The following is a 22,663-nucleotide window of genomic DNA, read 5'->3' as shown; positions in this document are numbered from 1 at the left end:
GAAGGAGAGAGAGAGAGAGAGAGAGAGAGAGAGAGAGAGAGAGAGAGAGAGAGAGAGAGAGAGAGAGAGAGAGAGAGAGAGAGGGGTTTCCTTAGTGGGCTCACACACACACACACCCTTCAAGAAAAAGTAAGGAAGCTGCTAATGCCCTTCTTCATAGCTCACCAGACAAAGTCATTTCTTCTCTAGTGAGTGACTCTAACCACCTTTTCAAAGCTTAATGTTGTTTCTCTCTGCACTCACTGTGCCCAAGTTTGGTTTAGTACAAATGAAGCTTCTCAGGCTTTCTAAGTGACCATCATGCATTTTGTGTCCAGTGTTCTTTCCACTGCACTGATGACAAGCTTGCTTTATGCTTTCGGTAGCTGATTATTTGAACATCCACCTCTTTAGACTTTTTCAAAACCACTTTCATAGTATAGTAGAAAAAAGTGTAGTTGCAGAGCTTTATGATTTGCAGAGTGCCTTCCCCTCAAAAAAAAAGTAGATTGTGAAGATATCATAATTTTACAGAGGGAAAAACTGAGGCCAGAAAAGTGAGGCAACTTGCCCCTGGTCACTCAGCTAGCAAGTATCAGAGGTCAGAACATGAACCAGAGTTCTTCAAGCTCTAAATTCAATCTTCTTTTCCCCAAATGAGACTCTGTCCTAAGTGAATGATCCACGGTATACTATCATATACTATCATCCACAGGCATACTATCCCCTTCATTTGAAAGTCGAGGTATAGGAGCAATTTATTAATCTGGCCCAAGGTGTGAATTCATACAACCTTCCCCAGGAAAGTTTGAGTTTATGCCAATAGGATCTAGGGACTAAGACTCATATATGTCATCATCAAATAAGGTGAAGAACTTGGCAGACATAGTTCTAGCAGGTCCCTAAAATATTGCTTGAGTTTTAGGACTGGAGCCCGGGAAATGAATGTATTTACCAAAAATTGTCCCTCTTAGCATATACAGTGTGAACTGTGATCACAGGGGCAGTGGTTTAGTTACCATGTTTGTATGTACTAGGTACATTAAAAAATTCATGTTTAATGAAGCAAATAAATGAAAGGATGGAAGGATGGATGGATGGATGGATGGATGGATGGATGGATGGATGGATGGATGGATGGATGGATGGATGATTCTCAGCTTCTTTAAATAGGTAAAAAGAAAGGAAATGAAGTGATGGCTTGGGTGACAAAGAATACTCCCAAAAAATGTATTTTTCAAGGTATTTATAGGTTGTTAAAACTGAGAATGACTTCCAAACTCTTTATTTTACAGGGAGGGAAACTGAAGCCTAGACAAGTGAGATGACTTGCCCAAGGTTTTATTAGGATCTTGCTAATGACCACTGCAGAAGTATCTAGATAACCTGACTGTTATCGGTTATTCTTTCCATCATAATATGTGAATGCTGCCTCAGACTTTCATTTTAAAGCTTGCTTGGATTTTTTTAGCTTTTTTTTAAAATTTAAACATTTATTAATATTCATTTTTAACATGGTTACATGATTCATGCTCCTACTTTCCCCTTCACCCCCCGCACTCCCCCCACCCATGGAAGATGCACATTTCCACTGGTTTTATCATGTGTCCTTGATCAAGACCTATTTCCAAATTGTTGATAGTTGCATTGGTGTGGTGGTTTTGCATTGGTGTGGTGGTTTCAAGTCTACATCCCCAATCATGTCCACCCCAACCCATGCGTTCAAGCAGTTGTTTTTCTTATATGTTTCTTCTCCTGCAGTCCTTCCTCTGAATGTGGGTAGCATCTTTACCATAAATCCCTCAGAATTGTCCTGGGTCATTGCACTGCTGCTGGTACAGAAGTCCATTACATTCGATTTTACCATAGTATATCAGTCTCTATGTACAATGTTCTTCTGGCTCTGCTCCTTTCACTCTGCATCAGTTCCTGGAGGTCTTTCCAGTTCACATGGAACTCCTCCAGTTTATTATTCCTTTTAGCACAATAGTATTCCATCACCAGCATATACCATAATTTGTTCAGCCATTCCCCAATTGAAGGGCAAGTCAGGCTGAATTTTACCTTTTTTTCCCCCAAGTCAAATGGAAAAATAACTGACTCTTTTTTTAAGCCCATCTTTAATTTTATTCCTGTGTGTATTTGCCAAATTGAAAGATAAAGGGAGAGGTTAGATTTAATTGATATGTGGAGAAAAATAAATAGGGACAAAAAGGAATACACCTTCTTTTCAGCTGCACATGGCACATTCACAAAGATTGACCATGTTATAGGGCATAGAATCATTGCAAACAAATGCAAAAGAGCAAAAATAATAAATGTAACCTTCTCAGATCATAATGCAATAAAAATAATAATTAGTAAGGGCACCTGGACAGGCAAATCAAAAACTAATTGCTTGGATTTTTTGTCTGAATGTCTCTCATATTGGAAACTTTCCCAGAGGGAGATGCACTGATCAGTTGTGCTGTCCTTGTTTTTGTACAAGCAGAATTTGGAATGTTGATCAATTGTCTTTCATAGAAACACAGAAATTAGACTCTGGAAGCATTTCTTCCTCTATCTCCATCTCCCAAGTCAGACTGAATTTTACCTTTTTTTCCCAAGACAAATGGAAAAATAACTGACTCTTTTTTAAGCCCATCTTTAATTTTATTCCTGTGTGTATTTGCCAAATTGAAAGATAAAGGGAGAAGAAGGAGTCAAGCTACAAGAAAGCACTCCAGTCGGGGATTTTCCCTCCCTAACTGAAGATATAATTGAATCTGATGAGAAAAACATTTATATTTCAAGTTTGTTATTTCATTTTCTAGGTCAAAAGGATTTTTTTAATTTTAGCAGGAATCTTGAAGATCTTACTCTTTCCTATTCTTCTGAATTCAGTTCAAATATAATTCAAATAATATTTAATTCAACAAATATTTGTCTGTCTTTTTGTGCCAGGTACTAGCTTGGTGCTGGGGTTTTGTTGTTGTTCAGTTGTGTCTAATTCTTCATGACGTGTGGCCTCCATGTTTCTAAGAGGGGTTCAAGCTGCATCACAGAATTCCATACTGCCCCCCTTCACGGCCGCTCTCCAGCCCCCCATTTTGAGTAGTTTGCCATTTCCTTCTCCAGCTCATTTTGCAGAATGAAAGGAAACTGAGGAAAAGTGAGTTGCCTGAGATCACACAGCCAGTAAGTGTCTGAGGTTAAATTTGAATTTAGATCATCCTGACTCCAGGACCAGTGCTCTATCCACTATACCACCCAGCCTTCCTTGGTGCTAGGTTTACAAAAAACAAAAAGGAAACAGTTCTTGCCCTCAACGAGTTTATATTCCACTGGAAGGGAAATAGCTTAGTCACAAGTAAGTGAACAAAAAAAGGATTTAAAAATTACTGCCAAATAACAGCAAAGAAGGAATATTAATAATTAAAAATATTAGTAATGGAATCATATTATGACAGGCCACCTGGGTTGTGCTTTGAAAGAGGGTGAATGAAGAGAGGGTGCATTCTAGAAATGGGCAACACTTTTGGAAAAGCAAAGAGGAAATTAGTTAGAATGTCTTCTATGGAAAAGGATTAGCAGAATAGTTTAATTAGAAAAGAACAAATGGAAAAGGGAGTAATCTGAAATAAGACTAAAGAAGTAGGGAGGAGACACATTAGAGAGAATTATAAATGACTGGCTGAGGCATTCATATTTTAACCCAGAAGTAATAGGGGGCTACTGAAGGTTTTTGAGGAAAGCATGGTTACACAATCAGATATGTACTTTTGCAAGATCAGATTGGTAGCTATGTAAAAGGATAGATGTTGTGGAAGCAAGATCAATAAAACTTGGTAGTTAATTAGAGATGGGGCATGATGGTGGCAAGAAAAGAGTAAAGGATGACTCCAAGGTTGTAAACCTGGTAAACTAGAAGGGTGTTGGAACCTCAACAGAGAAATAAAGAAGTTTAGAGAAGGGTTTGGCATATAGGAATGTAACATGAGTTCCATTTTTGATACACCAAATTTGAGATGTATTAATAGGTGCATTAAGTAGCTCCTCTTGAATGAATGAATGAATGAATGAATGAATGAATGAATGAATGAATGGATGGATGGATGGATGAATGGGTCGAGGGATGGTTGATGGTTATGGGATATCCAGGTGTCTAGAAGGCAGATAATGCAGGACTGGACTTTCAAGGGGAAATAAGGGATGGATCTAGAGATGTAGTGTCCATACAATAAGTGACATTTATATAGCATTTTAAAACTTGCAAAATAGTTTATATACATTATCTCATTTGATTCTTACAATGTTTTTTGTTTGTGGTTATGGAATAGTTTCAGTTTCCATTGTTTCAGTCGTGTCCGACTCTTCTTGACAAAGATACTGGAGTGGTTTGCTGTTTCCTTCTCTAGCCCATTTTACAGATGAGGAAACTGAAGGATTAAGTGATTTGCTCAGAGTCACACAACTAGTAAGTAGCTGAGGCCAGATTTGAACTCATCTTCCTGACTTCAGGTCCACACTCTAACCACTCTACCACCTAGTTGCCCCCAACAACACTAATAAGTAAATGCCCTTTTACAGATGAGGAAATGGAGACTGAGAGAGGTTAAATGACTTTCTCAGGGTCATACAACTACTAAATATTAAGAGGCAAGATTTGAACTTAGGTCTTCCCCATCTCAAGTCCAGGGTTCTGTTACACTACGTAACTGACTCTATGCTTAGAAAAAATAACCAAATCCATGGAAGTTGCTAAAATCACAAAGGGAAAGACTTGTTGAGGAAAAAGACAACCAAGGACAGAACCTTGGGAGACACTTAGTCTTCATTTGTGGGTATATCTGTTCCTCCTTTTGGACCATCCCTTCAGGATGAGCAAGTAGTACTAGAAAGTGCTAGAAAGTACCCAGAAGTGTATTTCTAACCATCCATTAACCAATGGTCCTTCCATTAGTTACACATTTCCCTAGCCATTATCATCACCCATCTCCACATCTTTCCGACTGTTCTACACAGAAATATGACAAAAGACTATAAAGTAGCCAGCTGAAATCTCTGGCTCCAGCATTCTGCTAACCCCTTGATGGCAAACCTATGGCACACGTGTCAGCACTGACAGGCGTAGCCATTTTCGATGACACGTGGCCGCATGCTGTAGTGTAGTGTAGACACTCTGTGCACTATAGATGACAATTCTACCTATATTAATTTACCTATTTTGGTTTATTAAATGCAGTTATATATTACAATTATACATTTTTGTTATTTAAACTATAAATATGGCAAAATTATGGGGGTTTTTCTTGAAGTGACACACCACCCGAATGATGCTCAGGTTTTTGGCGAATTTTGACCCACCAAGCTCAGAAGGTTGCCCATCACTGTCTATTAACTTTTTATGGAAAAGGGAAGAGAAGTTAGCTTTGGCCTTTTTGCCCGTGCCGATTCCTAGTATTCACTGTTTTTCTACATACTCACAAATCATCTAATAATTCATTCTAGAATTTTGTCAGGGATCAAATTCAAAGCTTGCGTATGTTTTAAGGAATCTTTTTTCCTTACCTTTCCTGAACATTGGTATATGATTTAAGATTTGCCTGCCTCTGGTCTTCTGGCATCTCTCCCATTTTCCATGATTTCTCAAAGATTTCTAACAATGGTTTGACACCCATATCTACAAATTCTTTCAGTGCTGTGGAATGTAATTCACATGAGTGCATAGATTTGAACTCATTTACATTAACTAGAAGCTCTCATGCTCTACTCATGTCCCAGGCTTCAATTCCCTCCTAGCTATAATCACTCCATCCTTTTCTGTTTGAAAATCCTATTCCATTAAGGAAAAATTGAAGCAAACAGGAGCCACGCAGTTCTATTTTCGTTCTAATAATAATACTTTATTAGCTGATTCAAGCAATGCATCTATCCCATCTCTGTGAGTCTTATTGATCCAGGTAAGCCTTCAATATACAATGGTGCATGAGGCAGCTGGGTGGCTCAGTGGAGAGAGAGCCAGGCTTAGAGATGGGAGGTCCTGGGTTCAAATCTGAACTTAGGCACTTCCTAGCTGTATGCCCCTGGGCAAGTCACTTAACCCCAATTGCCTAAGCCAAGAGCCTTCCAAAGGCTCTTCTGCCTAGAAGCCAAAACTCAGTAAGGGTTCTAAGATAAAAAGTAAGGGAGACGGGGGCAGTTGGGTAGCTCAGTAGATTGAGAGCCAGGCCTAGAGACAGGAAGTCCTAGGTTCAAATCCGGCCTCAGACACTTCCCAGCTGTGTGACCCTGGGCAAGTCACTTGACCCCCATTGCCCACCCTTACCAATCTTCCACCTATAAGTCAATACACAGAAGTTAAGGGTTTAAAAAAAAAAGTAAGGGAGATTTATTTATATTTAATATTTATTTATAATATTAATTCTGAATTAATTTATAATTTTAATATATAATATTTATATTTAATAGTATAATAAAATTAATATTACATTAACAAATATAACATGTTTGTTTGCTTATATGAATTATATTCATATATTTATTTATATTTATCTCCCTTACTTTTTGTCTTAGAAAAAATATATATTATATACATATTATGGTACATGGCTATGTGACCATGGGCAAATTACTTAACTATCTACCTCAGTTTCCTCATCTATAAAATGGAGATAATAGATAATAATACTTTGCACTTCCTATATTCACATTATTGTCTTAGGCACCAAACAAGTTGTGGGAACACTCTGTAAAGTATTATGAAGACATGCCACTATAGTTTTATGTACCTCTATAGAGTGTCCATTTTTATAGATTTATCTGAGCATTTTTCTTCCTTCTCAAATTTCAATTTAGGGTTCTCAGGCTTAGTTCAACAAACTTCCTGCCAAATACATTCTTCCCAGTCCTCATGAGGTGAACTCCTTCCCTTACTAGGAGTCCATCATTCTAGTATCTCAAGCAACAGTCCAGGAAATCAAATATTCCTCAGTGCCATCTGCACAGCCATCTGTCCAGATGCGCACTTCCCTTATCCTCCCTTGTCTTCTGAAGGTGCAATTTTTAACTAGCAGAAAAGATGGGATGGGGAAGGGGAGATCACTTGTGCTCCTGGGTCCTTCTCTTTGTCATCCAGGGCTTCAAAATCACCAGAGATCTATTCTACCTGAATCAGTACTCAATCTGTCTCCATAAACGCCATCACCAAAAATGTGCCTTTTCCCAATTATCCATGTCAGGTCTTCATATGGCTCTCATCAGTGCCCATAATCAGCTAGCACCAAGCCATGGTTCATCCTGCTGGGGCCAAAAGTAAGTTTCCTCCTACATCTTCGCAGCTGAAAAATATGCACATTTATCTAGAGAACTTGGATGCTTCTATTTCTTCAGGAATCCAGGCCAACCCTTTATCAGAATCATATAGCTCCAGCGCCTCTGAGTTTCTTTTTTCCTTTTTTTTTTTTAAATGGCATATTCTTCCACTCACTAGTTTCTTCATATTGGTTTTGGTTTCCCTGAGTCTCCCCAGAATATATTGTTTCCTTGGCTTCCTTCTTGGATTATTTCCTCCATCTTATCTGGAAACTCTTTATCTTCTCCAGTAAGTTCGAGTATACAAAGGTATTCCTCAAGGCTTCTAAAACAGGAAGAAGAACTGACATGTAGAACCCACAGAATAATAGTGCCTAAGGCAGGAAGAAAAAGATTACATAAATCTGTCAGGCCATTCGGTTTCTATACTTCCTGGATCTTAAGTGGAATACAGACCTCTGTGCCCTCCCTCTCCCACCACCCCCTCAAAAAAAATTACCTGTCATGAAAAATGCTGCAGCAAACAGCCCATTTCCCAAAATCTCCTAGTCCTGTGGGAAGACTGGTTCAAGTCCCACCTCTGACACATACTAGTGTTAAATAGATAGTAGTACCTCATTTTAATATAACACTAGTAATGTGGCTCTTGGACAAGTCAACTAATCTCTCAATGCTTTAGGCAACTCTCCAAGATGATGTGATGCAGAAGGCACCTCCTTGGACCTATGAGAAAGAATGCTTCCACATACAGAAAAAGAACTGTGGAAGCAGAAACACAGAAGAAAAACAACTGTTGGATCAATAGTTCATTAGGGATAAGATTAGGGATGTGGACTCTAAACAATCACCCTAGTGCAAATATCAATAATATGGAAATAGGTCTTGATCAATAAAGTAAAACCCATTGGAATTGCACGTTGGCTATGGTAAGGGGTGGAAGGAGGGGAGAGAAAGAACATGAATCATGTAATCATAGATTTTTTTTAATTAATCACTTAAAAATTTTTAAAAAGAAGGCACCTCCTTGAATTACTAGAGGAAGTTCTCTATCCCTGTAAAATTCCAGGTCTGGTCCCTATTCCTAAAGGAAACACATCTTATAGACAAACTCATCTGTTCCACAGTAACTTTATGATTCAGTCATGTCCAACAATCTGTGACTCCATTTGGACTTTTCTTGGCAAAGATACTGGAGTGGTTTGCCATTTCTTTCTCTGGGACATTTTATAGATGAGGAAACTGAGGCAAACAAGGTTAAGTGACTTTCCCAGGGTCACATAACTAGGAAGTGGTTGAGGCTAGATTTAAACTCAGGAAGATGAATCTCCTTGGCTTCAGGCTCAACACTCTATCCACTACCTTCCCCACTTTTCACTACTAAGTATCTACTAAGCAGCTCAGTTGTTAGCAGCTAACACTGGTTCATTCAGCTGGGTGTCAGTCAGTCTCCTTAAGCAATCACCAAGCATACAAAGAAGTCTTGACCAAAAACTCTTCAATCACTCCTTCCCTTACCTGTGGTTTCCCCATGGTGCCCTTATTGAAAGCCCCACCTGCAACACTCATTGCATTCCTGAATCTGAAACTTTGTCATAAGCCTAGAATACCTGCCTCCTTTTCCCTTCACTCTTACTCATGAATGCCATCTTTCTTCTCTCAATTAAACAGCTCTCCAAACCCCAGTGCTTAAAAATCCACAGAAAAGGTTACTCAGAAAAAAAAAATCAATTCCTCCCATTTAGCTTCCCTAGTCTGGGAAGGAAACTCTCATGACTGGTTTCTTTGACCTCCGCTCCAATCATTCACTTACCCTTCCTCATCCCATGTCTTGAAAATGCAGTTAGCCTTCATATTTTTACATCAATATTTTCATTACCCCTTCCACCAATGCACATTACAAGCCCTCAATACATGGTCTGTGTGAGTTGGCATGACTGGGAAAATTCATCAACCAAATTAGCAAGCTGATTCTTGGGTATCTGTCGTCCATCACCGGACCTGGACCCTTGAATCTAATGTAAATACCATCCAAGTTCATTCAGTTGGTAAATCTCCACTTGGTTGCCAATAGCTCCTGATGGGAATGGCTGTCTTTGACGGTGGGCTAAAGAGCACCAGGCTGGATGGACTGGGTTCAATTCTTGGCTGTGCTTCTACCTCTCTTCATGACCTTGAGCTCATCTCTACATCTCTGAGCCTCCATTTCTTTGTCTGCGAAGGTATTGGCTAGATAACCCTTTGGGGTCCCTCTCGGCTCTAAAATAGATGATATTGTTGGGTGGTAAGAAATTGGTTCTTGGTTAATTCTCTTTCAATAACACCTGGCGCGACATCTTGTACAATCAAATGCTGAAATTATTCTTGATGATGATGATAGGGGCAAATGGCACAGGGACCTATGGGAATCACTAGATTATTTTCCATCATTACATCTCTGGGTCTAAGTTCCTTCATTCACAAAATGAAACTAATCACATTCTGTAATGAAAATTTATGGAAATTCATTAAGGATTTTCAGATTTGTAACTATACCTTCCAGGGAGTAATGGAAACTCGGAGAGTGTTAAATCTTTCTCATCGACCCTGAGTTGGTCCTAATTTTTATTCAATTCAGCAAACATTTATTAAGTACCTACTCTGTGCAAGACACTCTTCTGGGTGTTGGAAAGATAAAGACATTTTTTTAAAACATCACTTATTTGAGGCAGTATGACATATAATAGGACAGCTAGGTGGCTCGTTGGATAGAGTACCAGGCCTGGAGTCAGGAGACTCATCTTCCTGAGTTTAAATCTGTCCTCAGATTCCAGCTATCTGTGTGACCCTGGGCAAATCGCTTAACTCTGTTTGTCTCAGTTTCCTCATCTGTAAAATTTCCTGGAGAAGGAAATGGCAAACCATTCCAGTATCTTAGCTGTTTGACCATGGACAAGTCACTTAACTCTGTTTGCCTCAGTTTCCTCATCTGTAAAATTTCTTGGAGAAGGAAATGGCAAACCACTTGAGTATCTTAGTTGTGACCATGGGCAAGTCACTTAACTGTATTTGCCTCAGTTTCCTCATCTGTAAAATGTCCTGGAGGAGGAAATGGCAAACCACTCCAGTATCTTAATTGTGACCATGGGCAAGTCACTGAACTCTGTTTGTCTCAGTTTCCTCACCTGTAAAATGTCTTGGAGAAGGAAATGGCAAACCACTCCAGTATCTTAGTTGTGACCATAGGTAAGTCACTTAACTGTGTTTGCCTCAGTTTCCTCATCTGTAAAATGTCCTGGAGGAGGAAATGGCAAACGCTCCAGTATCTTTGCCAAGAAAACCCCAAATGGGATCAAAAAGAATCAGACATGACTGAAACAACTGAACAACAAGAATTTATAGTAGAAATACCCCTAAAAGAAGAAATGTACACTTCAGTCTCAGCTCTCTCCCTGACTACATGACCTTACACAAGGAAGGTCTCTTCTCTAAGTCTCAGTTTATTCATAAAGTGAAGGAGCTAGACTAGTTGATTCTTTCCTTAGGTCCTTTCTAGCCACAACATTCTAGGATTCTCTTTCTCTTAAAAATGAGTGTAAAAAAAATTTTTAAGGATTCTCCCAATAGAATGAGGGCTCCCTTTGTCATTATATCCCCAGCACCTAGGACTATGCCTAGCATAGAGTAGGAGCTTAAATCAACATTTGTTGAATTTGTTCTGATTGGGAACTCAGGGATTTTCCATCTCCATCTTGTATCTTGGGCATAGGTTTTTATAAGGGAGGATCCTGCCACTTTGAGACTTACTTTCAGCCAGGGTGAGATCCCAGATCCACCCCCTACGAACTCCAGCTGTGCCCCTTTTAGCAGGAAGCCACCCACCACTATTGGTCCTTCGACAGAGCATCCCTGGGCCAAGGGAATGCTGGGAATGAGAATCTAGCATTGTCCAGAGGAGGCATGGTGTGCTAGGGAGCTCATCCAGGGGAGACCTAAGATAGACAGAGTAGCAAGAGGAGCCAACATGGGTTAAGTGCTTTCTGTTTCTCCCTTTCTCCATTTATCAGAGCTAATCAAGAAGCCAATGAGGTGAAATAGTCCTCAAGCAGATCAAATAGCAGAAAGCTTAAAATCTTGTCTCTGATAGAATTGTGAAATATTCTCTCTCCTAATGTCTCAGGTGGATTGTTCTGGATAGATGGGAGCAAAACAGAATGTCTCTCAATGAGCAGGTTTTTCTTGAGCTTGATAGAATACTCTCGAAAATAAAGACAGGACAGACAGGTGTTAGGCATTAGGATAAGTCTGTTACCCGGTTATTGGCATAATTTTAGATGGAGGTGCATCGAGGGAGAAAATATAAAGTGAATGTGTTGAATGGTGAAAACAAAATATTTTGGAGAAACAACTTATGTTCACTCCCCAGCTATGAAATTATTCAATATTTCATGAAATATTTCTGCCTCTGCCTGAAAAGACTATAGAGTAAGGCCATGCATATAGCTTAAAGAAAACATAGTTATCTGCATTACTATTTAAGGTAGTTCTTTCAAGTAGATATTATAATTCTCTAAAAGTGCTTTTCACATCAAAACCTAATGCAAACATTATTATGCCCATTTTATTGATGAGGAAACTGAAACGTCAAAGAGGTTATGGCTCTAACCCAGTGGGCCCACAGACAGTAAATTGTAGAGTTTGAATTTGCACTCTGGTCTTTTCCATGCTCAGTGTCTTCTCTCCTAAGATATTTTTCAAATTCTCTTTGAATACATTATACACATTTACTCACTTTTTCCTCGTGATTATGGAATGCTACCAGCAAGGCAAGAAAGAACTCAAAGCAAGAAGGTTTGACCTCAATTTTGTTTTAATTGCAGGGGAAAGGGGCAAATGATTATGAGCTTTATGATGGTAAAATGAGTGAGCTAATGGGTCTGGATGTCTGTATAATGCTTGGGGTTTTTTTTCTACTAAAAGCTGGGACTGTTTTTTGCCTTTCTCTGTATCCCCAGTGCCTGGCACACGATATGTGTGCCTACTTAATAAATGTTTTATTGAATGAACTTGAATGCAAAGGTTTAGGGTTTGTTTTGTTGTTTTTATTTGTTGTTTTTTTTTTCTTTATTGCAAATTGAACTAGTGAAATTCCATTGCTATATTTTGGGAAGTAATCCTTAACAGACTGTGCAGATATCTGAAACCAATTTTGACTCATTCTGGCCCACCGCTCACGACCACGTTACCAGAATGGTGTAATCCAATTTCCAAACTGCTGACTAGTCCGAAAGCATACGGGGTGAGTGGATGGTCACACAGGACCAGCTTGGTGAATATCAGATGAGACCAAGAGTGCCAGGGAGGCTGGGGGCCATCATGCCATAGGTTAGGGGAGGGGAGAAGGGACAATATAGAAGAGCATTTCTAGCCTATTTTAAGTTAGGAGCATTGACTGAGTTTTAAAGCAATGTTTTTGCGATCATACCAATAATAATTATCCCAAATTTTTAGCCAGGGAACTTGGATATGATGTGAAAAAATGATGCACTTATAAATTGCTGCATTTGGAAATTTTTAGTTCAAGGGAATGGGTAAAATTGCCAAGAACCAATTAGTACAATTAGGAATAAATCAGATGGTCGGGGAATTTAGCCTCAAGGTCATTTCATTTGACCTTTCCAGAACCCTCTGCAGGGGAATTTTCAATCTCATTCCTTATTCCAAAGGAATTTACATCTGGGAAAACTCACAATTTTCCCATACTGCCTTGGTTAAGTTAAATTCATTCAATGTTCCTCCACAGTTACTCCCAGCCTGTCTTAGAGGCACACTGAGTTTGGTCTTTTTAACTGTCAAGTACTTATTGCATGGCATATATCCTTTAAAAATCAAAGCTAATAGGGGGGCAGCTGGGTAGCTCAGTGGATTGAGAGCCAGGCCTAGAGACAGGAGGTCCTAGGTTCAAATCTGGCCTCAGACACTTCCCAGCTGTGTGACCCTGGGCAAGTCACTTGACCCCCATTGCCTACCCTTACCACTCTTCTGCCTTGTAGCCAATACACAGTATTGACTCCAAGATGGAGGGTAAGGGTTTAAAAAAAATCAAAGCTAATAATTTAATAATATGTTTAATTTTTTTACATATGCCAATTTAAATATATATACATATATATACACATATACATATGTATATGTGTATATATATGTATGTGTATATATATGTATATGTATATATATATGTATATGTATATATATATATATATGTACGTGTGTGTGTACATAGATGGATGGATAGATAGATTTTACACTGTCCTGAGGCGGGAAGTCCATGTCAAGATTTAACCCTCCCATTCTCCCTTTCAGCTTCTTTAGTCCATTGTAAAGAGACCCCTTCCCTGTTAGAGATAATTCAGATCCTAGGGTTCACTTAATTGGCCGAAAGGTCCATTGGACTCAAGTGTAACCATCTTCCAAGTAGCTTTGCCAACATGGTATCCTACTAACATGACTGAATAGAAGTCCCTCAAGAACAGAGCCAGTTTTTTGTTTGTTTTCTTTCCCAGCTCCTAGCACAAGGCACTTAATAAATACTTGTTGAATTCAATTATCAATATCCCATAACTCTTGAAAATGACTCAGATCTTTCAGGTGGTCCCCTACTCCCAAGATGGTGCTATGTTTTACTTCCTACCATATTTTTGACAAGTAGAGTTTAAGAGTCCATTTTAATGAGGATGCTAATGCCATGTGCTATTACCCAAGGAGGAAGAAGTGGTCATCATTACTCATAGAGAGAAAAATGGAGGTCCTTCCCCAAGGAGGAAAGTCAGTCCACCTCAAAACAAGCATTCAGATCTATAGGGAAGGAAAGCTCTCCTTGAATTTCCTTGAGCACTGGAATATGGGATGAAGAGGTGGGATATGCTTAGTCCTCACAATGAACCCCTTTACTTTTTCATCCCCCCCTCAGGATCACCCGAAGGAGGATGGTACAGACTATATCATAACTCACGACGAACTAGCCATGAGCTTCGAAGAGCAAGCCCCCTCGCCTTCCAGCCCCTCCGCAGCACTGGGACAGGACTCAAAAGCCTCCCTGAAGACTCCAAACAAGGAAAATATTTACGAGGGGGACCTTGGACTAGGAGACTACGGACTCAAGCTTGAACACACTTCTGGTCAATCCCAGCTGAATTCACTGGCATGAAGCACGTGTGCTAGGGGTAATCACCAATAATGCTGGTGGAGGATTGTGGAGGAATACAAGCCCCACTGATTAGACAGAGCTGGGAAGATGCTTGGAAATGTATTAAAAGCATAAATTGAAAAGAATCGAAATCTTGTCACATGTATCCCCCTGGTGCCTGAAGAAATGAGAATTTGTGATCATTCATCCATAATATACAACTGAGTTTAATTTCTGACAGCAGCAATTTTTATTAATGAGTTGGGGGGAGGGAAGGGTCAAAAATCTAACATCTCCAAGGATGACACTGATACATCCATGCCTGCTGATGTTTCCTCTCCATCTGCTTCTCCCTGGGCTCTTGACTCCAAATGGGGATTTGATTCTTCTAATTAGAGATAGCTGGGGGAAAAGGGGGTGATGGAAGAAGAAGAGGAAGAAGCAGGGAGGAGAAAGAGGAAGGGGAGAGTTTCAAAGGTATTTTACCAGTTGCTCCTAAGGGTCCAGCTTTTTACTTGGTGGAGATTGTATGGGGGGAAGGAAAACGGGCAGGTTTTTGTTTTGTTTTTTAAAGGGATATATACATTTGCACATATTGCCTTGGAAAACAATGCCCAGTTTAAGACCCAAGCTGAGGGCTTAGCCATACCCACCATTTTATCTCCCTTTACCCAGGCTGCCCCAATCCCTCCCATTCCTGGCCCCATGCCTGGAATCCACCCCTTCTTCCCCAACCCCTAGCTTCTCTCAGAGCACACTATGTAAAGCATTTCCTGAGCATCCCCACAATTTAAAAAAATGGTTGGTATTGTCTTGCTTTTTCAATTATCCTATATTTACTTACCTGTGTGCATGTCATATTCCCCCTCTCCCAAGAGAATATAAGCCCCTTGAGGGCAGGGACTATTTTTCTGTTGTTTATCTTTGTACCCCCAGTATCTTCAGTGGAGGGACTTCATTAATGCTTGCTGAATTAAATCATAACCAACTAATAGAAACCAAATTATATTTTGGAGAGTCAGATCCAAGCACTCCAGCCTCCAGAGGCTACCAGCTCTACTCGATTTCCCATTCCCGTTGGGTTTCTTTGGCCAGATTAGGAATTTTGTTTATTCTGATCTTTGTTCCAATGAGCTGCCCCCTAAGTGAAGCACAAGGCTCTCACTAAAACTTCCCAGGAAAGATGGATCTCTTCCCCACCTCCCCGTGTTTGCCTGATGAATGAGCATCCCTGCCAGTGTTTACATTTTAATCTCTTCTTGGCTCCAAAGGGGATGTTTCTGTATCCTCTCTAATGAGATTCAGCAAGCACAGGTTGCCATCCACATGGTAGGAGAATGTGCCCAGGCCCCTGTCCAGCCACCTGTCCATTCAATTCCAACACAAACCTGTGATTAACAGCAGCAGAAGAGGGAGTGAGGGGGAGGTGGGAGAGATTTTAGTGCCTTTCCAAAAGCAAAGAGGAAAGAGCTTGGGGTGAGGGTGCTGAGAGGGAAGAGAGAATGAGAACTGCAGCCTCTGCTTACCAAGGACAGCTCTCAGCACTTTGTTGGGACCTGAGAATCAGAGAGCTATTGGATTCAACCACCTGACCTGCACCTTTGAAGGCATGAATATACCTCAAGTCTGGCAGCTCTTGAAATGCAAATATTCATATGAGACTTCAAGATGCAAGCTTTGGTTTTAGATGATCTGATTATAATGAGTCTTTAAGGAATTGGCTCAGTGCTTTCTTGAAGGCCAGTAAAAAAAGTTCTTCTATTGCCCAAGAAATCTGGAAGTAATGTAAGCTTTGCTGACCAAATGTTAGGTCTTAAAACAATAGCTGGAAAGACAACAGATGCCTCAAAGTGAGCATCTCTTGCTTTGTTTTCTCAGTGGTGGGATACAGAAGCCTGGCTTCTCTGAGCATCCCAGGCAAACATGAAAAATGATGGCGCATGGGGTTTTCAGGTGTGACTTAATCTAATAAAATATTACTTTAAAAGTGAGACAAGTGTGTTGGCAAATATTTTATTTCAAGACTGAGAACAATTCATTGGCAATACCTGGTATTCTAATTCAAAGAGGAAATCAAACAAAATCAAAATTTTGAAATATAACATAGGTAGTAGGGCCATAGATCTTTTAGATCAGAGCTAGAGAGATTAAAAACCAAAAGACAGTGTGGAAGACAAGGAGACAAGGATTTTTATGGGGAGGTAGCTGGACCTATGATTTTATCACTGCAAGCTCCCTGTGTGGAAACTTCCTCCCTCGATACAGACTATCAAGTCAACTTGTGTATAACATCATTTTTAAAATAATATTTTCCTCAATTACATGTAAAAACAAATTTTAATATTCTTATTTAAATTTTGAGTTCCAATTTCTCTCCCTTCATGCCCTCCCCTCCAGATGCTAAGCAATTTGAAATAGATTTTACACGTGCAAATTTTTAGCTATTTTGTAGAAGAGATCTTGAACAACAAAAAAGAAGAAATGTGAAATATACTATGTTTTGGTCTGCATTCAGACCATATCAGTTCTTTCTCTGAAAGCAGATGGTATTTTTCATCATGAGACTTTTGGAATTATCTTGGATCACTGTATTGCTGAGAATAACAAAGTCATTCGTAGTTCACCATCATACAATATTGCTATTACTGTATACAGCGTTCTATTTCTGCTCACTTTGCATCAGTTCATGCAAGTCTTTCCATATTTTTCTGAAACCACCCCCTTGTCATTTCTCATGACACACTAGTGGTATATCACATTCATCTACCACAACTTGTTCAGCCATTCCCCGATTGATAGACATCCCCTCAATTTCCTATTCTTTGCTACCACAAAAATAGTTGCTATAAATATTTTTCAAGTAGTATAACCTCATTTTAGAAAAGTGCCAGAAGCACTAAAACGTTTGATGGTTTTGTCCATGCTACCATCATTAGTATGTATCAGAGGCAGAATTTGAACCATGGTTTTTCTGTCTGCAAGGCAGACCTTCTATCCTCTATACCAGACTTTCTCTAGTGGCTCTAGTCTAAAGAAACTTGAAGAAGGAAAATACTGATAGAGCACCATAGGATGGCATCTTCCTCTTGGAATTTAGAACAACAGAAGGAAACTGACAGATTTGATAGGCAGGAAACTGAGAGGAGAGAAAAGACAGTAGGGGAGAAAGAAGGGCAAAAGCCTAGTGTTTACTTTTCTTCTCCATTAATGAAAGGAAAAGATTAAAGCCTTGGACTCCCTTCCTTATGTCTAGTATGAGAAGCAAAAAACAAGGGAAAGAAAAGAGGAATAAACCAATAAGAAACTAGGATTTCAGTGTAGGAAAAAGAATAGAAAACTCTGGGAAGAACATGATGGGCAAGAACACAAGCAGAATTCAAAAGGGGTCCCAAGTTTGAGGAGATGGCTAATTATAAAATATATTTCTTGCATTTACAAATATTTTTCAATACTTTTCATGTTTATTGCATTGCTACTTCAACCATACCACCATATAACCTTCTTATAACAAAGAAATAGTTCAGCAAAACAGTTAGTAATTACATTTGACCACAGATGCAAACATCTGAAACTAGACTTGACCCCAAGTCCTTGTGGCTCAGAGGTCACCTCTCTCTGAACTGGTCTCCTTGGTGCTAGTTGTGATTTGCACATGAGGAATGGAATCTCAGAGAGGTGAAGGGACTTGTCCATGGGCACTCAGCAAGTGAAAGATACAGGACTAGAATGAGGTCTTCTAATTCCTTCCTAGTCCAGCACTCTTCCCCCTAAAACAGGGGTCAGCAACGTATGGCTCTCGAGCCATATCTGGCACTGTTACAGGAGCGACACTGTGAGCACTGTACAGCTCTCATGAAATTACATTTTTAAAAATGTGGCGTTTATGGCTCTCATGGCCAAAAAGGTTGCCGACCCCTGCCCTAAAACTATTAAAAATGTTTTCTATTCACTCTTTTCCTCAATTCCCACTAATTCCCTCTCTCTGTTTCTCAAATATCTCATCTGACAATCTCTCATCTTTTCCTTGACCAGAACAAAGAAATGGTATGCATAATGTAGTTGTTATTGAGTTATTTCAATCATGTCCAACTCTTTGGGACCCCATTTAGGGTTTTCTTGACAAAGTTTGTCGTTTCCTTCTCCAGATCATTTTACAGATGAGGAAACTGGAACCCATAGGGTTAAGCGACTTGCCCAGGGTCACACAGCTAGGGAGTGTCTGAGGCTAGACTTGAACTCAGGAAGATAATCTTTCTGCCTTTAGGTCCTGCACCCTATCCATTGTGCCATCTACCTGCTCATCATGTAGTTGAGTTAGTGTATAATTTGGTCGCCTTGGCTTAAGTAAATAAGACATCATGAATTTTTAAGATTTCAGCTTGCCTCTTTCTGGCAAAACTCTTTGCCATTGACACCATTTCCAATATCTTGGGTAAGTCAAGTCACATTATTCTGGGCTTCATTTTACTCATCTATAAAATGAGTAGTTTGGACAAATGATCCTGCAGGTGATTCTAGCTGCAATCATCTACACCTTTATCACTAAAGACCCTAACAAGGAATCAACATCCCCAAAGTGAAGAACAATTAGCAATTCATGAGATGGAATTCTGTTTATCCCTCTGTTACAGAAGGGTAATTATTTGTTAAATTAAGTGATAGCCTGTGTTTTGATTGCTAGTGTCAGTGTGTGAAAGATATTTATTGAGCTGAGCTCAACTTCACAACTGTGAAAGCCAAACGTATTTTTTATTTAACTCTTGACACTAATGACTAATGAGGGCAGAAGAGATTAAATCATACAAACAGATGATTAGACTTGATAAACAGAGATCCAACCACAACTCTCAGTAGTGAACTGGATAGCTCTTCTTTCCTGAGAAGTCTCTTCTGAAGAACTAACCATAGAAGGGGGAAGGTAGGTGGCTCAGTGGATTGAGAATCAGGACTAAAGTTGGGAGGTCCTGTGTTCAAATGTAGCCTCAGACACTTCTTAGCTGTGAGACCCCTGAACAAGTCACTTAACTCATTATCTAGCACTCACCACTATTCTGTCTTGAAACCAATACAGAGTATTGACGTTAAGACAGAAATTAAGGTTTAAAACATAGAATATCAGAGCCCATTGGGGTGCCATTAGTGCAACTGTCTTATTTTTAGGTAAGGAAACAGAGATTTAGAAAAAACTTATTTGATTTTTCCAAAGATAATCACAGGGTCATAATATTTTAAAGTGCGATGAGGACCTCTGAGACAATCTAGTACAACTCTCACATTTTACTAAATGGGAAAACTGAGGTCAAGGGAGTATATTAATTAGCAATTTTGTACCTTTAGATTCCATCTCCTAGAATTTTTTCCCTGTCCCAAAATTCCTTTTCCCTTTTCCTTTACATGTGTCCTTACGTTGTTTGTTTATAAGTTTTGTGACTCCTCCCTCTCGCTCTCTTCCATGTGCGTGGCTTGGATTAGCTCCCTCTTGATTTTAGCCTTTTAGTTTCCCTTTTAGTTTCAAGTTAATTTTAATAAGCCTTATTAAATATAATATTTGGAGATATTATATATTAATTATAATTCTCAGAGGAGTTAAAATGACTTGCTGAAGCCATATAACTAGTTATTCCAAAGATGAGGCTGGAACCTAGTGCTCCTTCTAGGGATAGGAAAGAGGGAAAGCATCTATCAAGTATCTACTCCATGCCAAGCACAGCACTAAATGCTTTACAAATATCTCCTTTGATCCTTACAACAAATCTATAAAGTAGATGAGGGAATTGAAGCAAAGGTTACATGATTTGCCCAAAATCACACAGATTGGTCTTCCTGGTCTTCTAGACTAGTCTTCCTGATGCCAGGCATCTAGCAATAATAATAAAAGACTTTAGGTATAGAACTAGATCTGAGTCTTGGATCTGTCAAATGAACAGCTCATTTAAATCATCTAGGACTTAGTTTCCTCATCTGCAAAATCTGGATAATAATACTCATACTGTCTATGATGCAAGGTCATTATAAAGAGCAAAATGCTATAGAAATCTGAGCTACACCTCATAGAGCAAAATCATAAATGAATTCATTGATTTCCCTAATCAATTTTCCTTATCCAACATTCTTCTACTGTCCAATCTGGATCTTTCACTAAGAAATTACAGTTTATGGGGCATGCTAAGATGGTGCCTGGTAAGATCCTCTGGAATCACTTGTTAGCTCTTTGATAAGACAGGAACTCACCTGATTCTGGGTACTCCCTTTCTCCCTATAAAAAATTCAATCAACAAACATTTTATTAAGTGAGCTATGTAAAATGCTTTGAAAAACTTAACACTTATATAAATGTTAGCCATTATTAAATGCCTTCTAGGCAGGAACAGTAATACTAGTTTCTAAGAGGACAAACACAAAAGTGAAATAATACCTGCCCTAAAGGAGCTCATCGTCTACTTAATTAAGGATTATTGAATGCTTTCTTCATGGAAATTCATGTGTCTGATCGAGGATTCTAGAGTCTGAGGACTTAGGTTCAAATCCTACCTCTGATACTACCCATGTTACTTTAGGTAAGTTATTTAACCTCATTGGGCCTCAGTTTCCTCATCTGAAAAAATGATGGGGTTAAACTAGATTGCCTTTGTGGTTCTATCCAGCTCTAGACCAATAAAGCTTTACAGTTCATACACTTGAACTTGGCGTGTCAAAAGAAGAGCAAAGAAACTCAGATGAAGAGGCCATAGCTGAGATGGACAGAAAAAAAAGCTGGTTGGACCAGTTCCCTATAAGCATATTTATGACATCTTGTGCCTTTTGTCCTCCTTCAGGGAACCTGGTGCTCTACAGAACTATGTGATGGGGAAAGGAGTCCTACAAAAGCTCTTCTGGACCAAATCTAGAAACAGTAAGAGTGAAGCCAGCATCAAAGAAGCAGTGAAGGAGGATCAGTGAAATAGAGGGATTCTGGAACCAAATCTATTGAACCCATAGAAGTTTCCAAACAATACCAAGTCTTTGTACTCAGCTTCCAGGTCCCAGAAGAGGAAGGAGTCCCCAGATGGTGACAAATTCCTCAGACCAAGCAAAAGTCTATCCTAAAGATCAGCAAGGGACAGAGTCAATGTCTGGAGGCACCAATTTGAACATTTTGCCTTTTCTGATAACTTTCCATTATGTGGACTCTGCTGGTCTGGAAGAAAGGGCTTAATTCTCTAGCAACAGCATATGCTCATCTTTGAGGATGGTTTCAACTCTGGGGTACTATTATAAGAATTATATGGAGGAGTGAAGGACATGTTTGAGAAGAAAGGAGAGATGTTTGAGGGTTTATGAGCTCTAGCGAAAATAAATCCTTTTGTGTTTTAAATGGGTGATTATTTTTTAGATAAAATCAAATTGTTCCTCTATTCAAGTGCCTGCAAAACAATTAAGACATTTAAGTTCTAGACATGAACCAAATTCCAGAAAAATGCTGAGTGAAAGATATGATCTAAAAAATATTGTGATTATTGAGAAACTCCCAAGATTAAAGCCAATCTGTATCAACTCCATGCATGGATTTGGGGCCATGGTTTATCATAGTGAGTTGGTTGGGATGTATGCTGAAATAATAATGGATTTGGGTACCAAAGATTGATTTGGAGTTAGAGGTACCACAGCATAACAGAGATAGCACAGGGATTAGAGTCAGACAACCTGGCTTGGTACCCCATTTCTGCAGTTTAGTCCACACTACCTATGTAATCTTGGGCAAATCGTGTGACTTCTCTTTAACTTTAGTATATATATAATGTTCACTTGAGCCATATGTACATTATATATACATATATAAACACTAGAACAATATATTAGCAACATATATATGTATATACATACAGTAACACTTGGCCAATACAAAGTAGATCAGCATGGCAATGATGCACAAATTCATATGGTGTTATAGATTTTTTTAAGGCAACATGGTATAGAGGAGAATATACTGCCCCTTAAATTTAGGAAGACCTGAGTTCACTTCAAACCTCAGTTTCTTCATCTGTAAAATGAAGAAGTTGGATTAAATGGACTCCAGGGGAGCTAGAAGGTAAAATAGATTCTGGGCATGGAATCAGGAAGCACAAACATTTATTAGGCACCTAATACATGCCAGGCACTATGCTGGGGATACAAAGAAAATAAAAATGCAAAACAACTTCTGTCCTCAAAGAATGTCTATTCTCTCATAAGAAATAACTGTTATGTACA

At 39.2% G+C, this 22,663-nt stretch overlaps 1 protein-coding gene across 1 annotated transcript in view; it reads left to right on the top strand.

Moving 5' to 3' along the window:
- The window catches only part of SLC9A9 (solute carrier family 9 member A9), a 729,976-nt gene extending 715,322 nt beyond the window's left edge, over positions 1–14,654 (top strand). Inside the window, exons 17-18 of the mRNA XM_044669458.1 lie at positions 12,442–12,547; positions 14,219–14,654. Of these exons, the coding sequence (XP_044525393.1) occupies positions 12,442–12,547; positions 14,219–14,455 (343 nt within the window). The 3' untranslated portion in view covers positions 14,456–14,654. The remainder of the gene's footprint in view (positions 1–12,441; positions 12,548–14,218) is intronic.
- The last annotated feature ends 8,009 nt before the right edge of the window (positions 14,655–22,663 follow it).

This window comes from Gracilinanus agilis, chromosome 3, assembly GCF_016433145.1.
Source record: "Gracilinanus agilis isolate LMUSP501 chromosome 3, AgileGrace, whole genome shotgun sequence".
Lineage (NCBI taxonomy): Eukaryota > Metazoa > Chordata > Mammalia > Didelphimorphia > Didelphidae > Gracilinanus > Gracilinanus agilis.
The sequence above is the reverse complement of the archived record's forward strand: the minus strand, read 5'-3'. Positions and strand labels throughout refer to the sequence as shown.